Genomic DNA, 6,959 nt, shown 5'->3' with positions numbered 1-6,959 from the left:
ATGTGTGTGTGTGTGTGTGTGTGTGTGTGTGTGTGTGTGTGTGTGTGTATGTGTGTGTGTGTGTGTGTGTGTGTGTGTGTGTGTGTGTGTGTGTGTGTGTGTGTATGTGTGTGTGTGTGTGTGTGTGTGTGTGTGTGTGTGTGTGTGTGTGTGTGTGTGTGTCCCCTTCTGTCCCCTTGAGACAGAAGTCTCTTGTGTGAGGGAGTACTGGCCATAAGAAGTGTGTTTAATAAATATGTAATAACTTCCCCAGGTTTTCCAAATCAATACACATAAATGTCAAATTCAGTAAAAATCATTTTACTCTTAATGATCCATAACAGTGTAAATACACACCAAACTGAGATCAGTGTATTTACAGATACTTTTTTCCAATAAGATGACTTTACAGTACATGTATATTTTAATGTAGCACATTGTATCAATAGAACAGCCTATTATCTGATGAAATGGTCACTGGATTACATGTATATTTTTCCCTCTTTCTCTTAGAAAACTAAAAACACTTGGAGGTCACATACGCAGAGCGGTACCAGTGTTAACAGCGTGACTCTGCAGAGCAGTTTCAGTGTTAACAGCGTGACTCTGTCCTCTGCAGAGCGGTACCAGTGTTAACAGCGTGACTCTGCAGAGCAGTTTCAGTGTTAACAGCGTGACTCTGTCCTCTGCAGAGCGGTACCAGTGTTAACAGCGTGACTCTGCAGAGCAGTTTCAGTGTTAACAGCGTGACTCTGTCCTCTGCAGAGCGGTACCAGCGTTAACAGCGTGACTCTGTCCTCTGCAGAGCGGTACCAGCGTTAACAGCGTGACTCTGCAGAGCGGTACCAGCGTTAACAGCGTGACTCTGTCCTCTGCAGAGCGGTACCAGTGTTAACAGCGTGACTCTGCAGAGCGGTACCAGCATTAACAGCGTGACTCTGTCCTCTGCAGAGCGGTACCAGTGTTAACAGCGTGACTCTGCAGAGCGGTACCAGCGTTAACAGCGTGACTCTGCAGAGCGGTACCAGCGTTAACAGCGTGACTCTGCAGAGCGGTACCAGCGTTAACAGCGTGACTCTGTCCTCTGCAGAGCGGTACCAGTGTTAACAGCGTGACTCTGCAGAGCGGTACCAGTGTTAACAGCGTGACTCTGCAGAGCGGTACCAGCATTAACAGCGTGACTCTGTCCTCTGCAGAGCAGTTTCAGTGTTAACAGCGTGACTCTGCAGAGCAGTTTCAGTGTTAACAGCGTGACTCTGTCCTCTGCAGAGCGGTACCAGTGTTAACAGCGTGACTCTGCAGAGCAGTTTCAGTGTTAACAGCGTGACTCTGTCCTCTGCAGAGCGGTACCAGTGTTAACAGCGTGACTCTGCAGAGCGGTACCAGCGTTAACAGCGTGACTCTGTCCTCTGCAGAGCGGTACCAGTGTTAACAGCGTGACTCTGCAGAGCGGTACCAGTGTTAACAGCGTGACTCTGCAGAGCGGTACCAGCGTTAACAGCGTGACTCTGTCCTCTGCACTGAGACTCTCGCTCTCGGTCATGCTCTGCGTCACACCCAGTCCATTCCCCTCCCTGCATCCAGAGACCATTCGGCTGAGTGTGAGGAATCCGTGATTAACAACCGAAACCCCAACAAGGGAAAGCCGAAACCCCTTCACAACCAAAACTCAGAATGTACAAAAAGATGTTTCAATAAAAAAGACGAGAACTAGGTAGTTTTTAAAGTAATTGGCAGAATAAAAAAGTACTCTCACATATCCTTTTGGCTTGATGTTATAAAGTAGAAAGGGAATAAGTCAGGGACTGATTGATTATTATATACTCTAGTTTTCCTTTTGGTTTTAAGGTCCATTCTAGGTACTTTACTTCAGAATGAAAAATCATCTCTGAGTTCACTAAATATTTTCACATTAACCTTTCTTAGTATTTTCCAACACCTCTTTTTGAAAAATCATTAAAATCTTACTTGAATTACAGCAGCATATTTATCTACATGGACCGCATAATGTTCTTTTCACTATAATCAAAGTCCAGGTGTAGGAGTAAGGTGTAACTTACAGGAATCTGCCCTTTTAATTTGAGGACATACATGACTTTTGAGGGAACATAATTTGAACAAGCACGCACACACACGCACATACACACGCACCCACACATGCACACATACAGACACATGTTCAATCACACACACAGATGTTGACAGACTCACACTTACTTGCACACACACCATTCTCCACATAGAGGTGAGACAAACGCAATTCAAAGAAACACGGCTGAAGAGGAGCATGCTTTTATACAACGAGATCTGAAGAATTTCAGCGCAATCAACAACATACCAAACATACCACAGTCCTCACAAACTTACACCCCTCCTCCACACCCCCCCCACCTAATACCACACCCCTCCACCTCACCCTGGAGATTTCTGTTGCTTGGTGTTGTTTAAACGGCCCTGAGAGATGTTTTCTCATGAGGGCCCAACAGCGGTGCAGGAGCAGACAGCTGCATCAGAAACACTGCAGCACCAGGACTGTCTGAAACCAGCTGCAGCAACTCTGAGTCTCTCCAGCAACAGTCAGTCCACATCCCCATTTCTGCTGTACAGAGTCCTGTGAGAATCCAGCTGTACAGAGCTCAGCTGTGGGGAAGCTGTTTCACTGCAGCGCTGTTCAACATATTCCACTTTCCCGCGGGTGCTGCTTTTCACACGGCCGCTGCTTCCTTACTTTGCTGACATGGTGTAATATCCTGATTAAGGTGTTCGTAATATCACCATTCCAATGGTGAGCATTCTTTCACATTTTGATTCAAGACCCAAACTGGCAGTGCCCGCCCTTATTCGTCTGTGATTGGCTCAGCAGGTGAAGTCCTCAAAGTTGCCCTGCCCAAGCTGATGAGGTAGCACATTGGCTGGATACAATGGTGGGGGGTGGAGGTTCTCACAGGGGGTCTGGCCAAGGAGAAAGAGGCAAATGATCAGAGAAAGATTAAAGAAAGAGAAAGAAATAACAGCATTGAGCAACTGTGAGTGAGACAGAAGAAACAGGGAGAAGTTAAAGTGAGGAGGAGAAAGTGAAACAGAAAAAAGCCTGACAGTAGAGTATTAAAGAGCAGGAGATCTCCTCTGCAGTGCTGCTGTTACAGCAAAGAACCTCAGTAAATATCCCGCCACAACAAAGGCATGAAATTTAAGCTACTGTCAGCCACTCTGTATGAGGGCACCTGCTGAGAAAATACTGTAACCTGAGAAACAGAAGACAGTGGAATACATAGCCACAGCTGCTGAAGCCAGCGTGTGGTAATTACTGAAGTTATTGAGTGATATTTTGTTAAAGTTACTGAGTCATAGTTACTGAGTGAAAGTTAAAATTACTGAGTGATAGTTTAAGCTACTAAGTGAAAGTTAAAGTTACTGAGTGATAGTTAAAGTTAGTGAGTGATAGTTAAAGTTACTGAGTCACAGTTAAAGTTACTGAGTGAAAGTTAACATTACTGAGTGATAGTTAAAGTTACTGAGTCATAGTTACTGAGTGAAAGTTAAAATTACTGAGTGACAGTTAAAGCTACTGAGTGATAGATAAAGATACTGAGTGAAAGGTAAAGTTACTGAGTGATAGATACTGAAGTTACTGAATGAAAGGTAAAGTTACTGAGTGATAGATAAAGATACTGAGTGAAAGGTAAAGTTACTGAGTGATAGATAAAGATACTGAGTGAAAGGTAAAGTTACTGAGTGATAGATATAGATACTGAGTGAAAGTTAAAGTTACTGAGTGACAGATAAAGATACTGAGTGAAAGGTAAAGTTACTGAGTGATAGATAAAGATACTGAGTGAAAGGTAAAGTTACTGAGTGATAGATATAGATACTGAGTGAAAGTTAAAGTTACTGGAGTGAAAAATATTGAACAGATAAAGATACTGAGTGACAGATAAAGATACTGAGTGAAAGTTAAAGTTACTGAATGAAAGGTAAAGTTACTGAGCGATAGTTACTGACGTGACGCTGGACATGCTCGAGGCTCAGAACCGCGCCTCGCTCGTTGTTGTTGGTGCTCTTGTGTTTCTTCTGGGAGCAGCGGCACAGCTGGTACTTTATCACCTGCAGGAGGACACACACAAGTAGTGTCACACACACACACACACACTCACACATATACACACACACACACACACACACACACACACGCACACGCGCACACACACACACACACACACACACACACACTCACACACACACACGCATGCACACACACACACACATACACATACACACATACACACACACACACACACACACACACACACACACACACACACACACACACATTACACAATAATGAAAAATCTTTTTTCACCATGTGATGGTTTTTCCAGACCACCACATACACACAAAAATACAAAAACACTTAAAGCTCATCCAGATGAATCAGTATGTAATCCAGGGAGGTGCCCCATAGTGCCTCAGTGAAACATACTGAACTGCCACACAGTACCTCATACAGGTAATCAAAGAGTTCCAGAATGGTGAGGATGCTGGCCCCAATGAACAGCCCCATCTGACCCCCGATGTCACCTGCAGCAGAGACACACACTCAGGTTTGCACGTGTCTCAGGGTGAGAGTGTGGGTGAGATGAATGAGGGTTTGCACGTGTCTCATGGTGAGAGTGTGGGTGAGATGAATGAGGGTTTGCACGTGTCTCAGGGTGAAAGTGTCGCGAGATGAATGAGGGTTTGCACGTGTCTCATGGTGAGAGTGTCGCGAGATGAATGAGGGTTTGCACGTGTCTCAGGGTGAAAGTGTCACGAGATGAATGAGGGTTTGCACGTGTCTCAGGGTGAAAGTGTCGCGAGATGAATGAGGGTTTGCACGTGTCTCAGGGTGAGAGTGTCGCGAGATGAATGAGGGTTTGCACGTGTCTCAGGGTGAGAGTGTCGCGAGATGAATGAGGGTTTGCACGTGTCTCAGGGTGAGAGTGTGGGTGAGATGAATGAGGGTTTGCACGTGTCTCAGGGTGAGAGTGTGGGTGAGATGAATGAGGGTTTGCACGTGTCTCAGGGTGAGAGTGTGGGTGAGATGAATGAGGGTTTGCACGTGTCTCAGGGTGAGAGTGTGGGTGAGATGAATGAGGGTTTGCACGTGTCTCATGGTGAGAGTGTGGGTGAGATGAATGAGGGTTTGCACGTGTCTCATGGTGAGAGTGTGGGTGAGATGAATGAAGGTTTGCACGTGTCTCAGGGTGAGAGTGTCGCGAGATGAATGAGGGTGAGGGAAATGCATCTTCCTGCTTGCTCAGGCTCACCCAGCAGCCCCGCCACCTCGTATGCCTTCTTCTGCTCGATTGTCTCGTAGTTCAGGGCCTCGAAGAAAATGTCCAGCACCAGGATATTATCACTGTGGACAGGACAGAAAGGGAGAGACATAAACATACAGACAACAGTATTAAAATGCTGGACTGGCTTTAAATACAGTAACCCAAACTCCACCATAAAGCTCTGAAATACCAAGAGCTGAACCCTGAAAAGAGTCCCCTCAGCCAGCCAGGCCTGAGGCTCACTGAGCAGAACACCACCATCAGCCAGCTTCAGGGCAGCACTGATACAACAACTCAAAACAAGAAAAAAAGCTGCAAAACACATCAAACAATTTATCCCAATTTGACATGGGTAGATAAAACTACAGAAACAAAAGATAAAATGCATTATGTTTGGACCCTAAAAAGAGATTGTATACTGACAGAATATCTGATCATGGTTAAAAATACAAAGCAGTGAGAGATCCTGACCCAATTTATATGAGTGATCACAGCCTGGCCTCTGGAAATGACCAGCACAGGAAAATCAGGCTTTACCATCATTGTGATAGAGGGGAGCCTGAGACAGAGATCCACTTTCTTTGTGATGTAGTAAATACTCTCAAGCAAGGAGACATCATTAAAAGATAAAGGATATATTATTCATTAAGAGATATCTACAGTCCTCCCCATTTCAAACAGATTACTGGCTAAGCAATTTCTTGTTAAAACTGTTGTAGTGTTGTAGTTGTAATGAAACAGACTGGGATCCAGATGCGGTTACGGGGTTTAATGACAGAATCCAAGAACATGGTCGGGGACAAAACAGGTCAGCAACAGGAATCAGAAGCACACCAATCCAGAATCCAAAAGAAACACAAGCAAGGTCCAGTGAACAGGCAAGAGGTCAAAACACGGGAATCGTACGAACAACTGGCAGAGAGCAGGCTCAGTAAAGTCACAAGCGAACAATACCTCACAAGGAGGCAAACTGAACTGAGTCCTTAAATAGCCAGGGCTTGATGATGAATGGGTTACAGGTGTGCTTGAGTGGGAGTGGTTGAGCCAGGCTGAACTGGGCGTGGCTGGTCTGCCTGAGCAGGTTGAGCTGGGCGTGGCTGAGCTGGCTGAGCTGGGTGTGGCTGAACTGGGTGAGGCTGAGCTGGCTGAGCTGGCTGAGCTGGGCGTGGCTGAGCTGGGCGAGGCTGAGCTGGCTGAGCTGGGCGTGGCTGAGCTGGCTGAGCTGGGCGTGGCTGAGCTGGGCGTGGCTGAGCTGGCTGAGCTGGGCGTGGCTGACCTGGATGAGCTGGGCGTGGCTGGGCGTGGCTGAGCTGGCTGAGCTGGCTGAGCTGGGCGTGGCTGAGCTGGCTGAGCTGGGCGTGGCTGAGCTGGGCATGGCTGAGCTGGGCGTGGCTGAGCTGGGCGTGGCTGAGCTGGCTGAGCTGGGCGTGGCTGAGCTGGATGAGCTGGGCGTGGCTGGGCGTGGCTGAGCTGGCTGAGCTGGCTGAGCTGGGCGTGGCTGAGCTGGCTGAGCTGGGCGTGGCTGAGCTGGGCATGACTGAGCTGGGCGTGGCTGAGCTGGCTGACAGGTGTGACAGTAGTGGTCATACAGTCTGCATCTTGTTAAAATTGTAAATAAAATATTTTGTTTGAAGTGCACATTATCTCTAAATTATCTCTTGT

At 46.7% G+C, this 6,959-nt stretch overlaps 1 protein-coding gene across 1 annotated transcript in view; it reads right to left on the bottom strand.

Moving 5' to 3' along the window:
* Positions 1-2,401: 2,401 nt before the first annotated feature.
* LOC118780609 (acid-sensing ion channel 1-like) overlaps positions 2,402-6,959 on the bottom strand; it is a 46,080-nt gene continuing 41,522 nt past the window's right edge. Inside the window, exons 8-11 of the mRNA XM_036533201.1 lie at positions 5,286-5,377; positions 4,478-4,557; positions 3,982-4,083; positions 2,402-2,931 (exon numbers count right to left, since the gene is read on the bottom strand). Of these exons, the coding sequence (XP_036389094.1) occupies positions 2,836-2,931; positions 3,982-4,083; positions 4,478-4,557; positions 5,286-5,377 (370 nt within the window). The 3' untranslated portion in view covers positions 2,402-2,835. The remainder of the gene's footprint in view (positions 2,932-3,981; positions 4,084-4,477; positions 4,558-5,285; positions 5,378-6,959) is intronic.

This window comes from Megalops cyprinoides, chromosome 7 (assembly GCF_013368585.1).
Source record: "Megalops cyprinoides isolate fMegCyp1 chromosome 7, fMegCyp1.pri, whole genome shotgun sequence".
In the NCBI taxonomy this organism is placed as follows: Eukaryota; Metazoa; Chordata; class Actinopteri; order Elopiformes; family Megalopidae; genus Megalops; species Megalops cyprinoides.
Note: the sequence above shows the minus strand (reverse complement) of the source record. Positions and strands in the feature narration are given on the sequence as shown.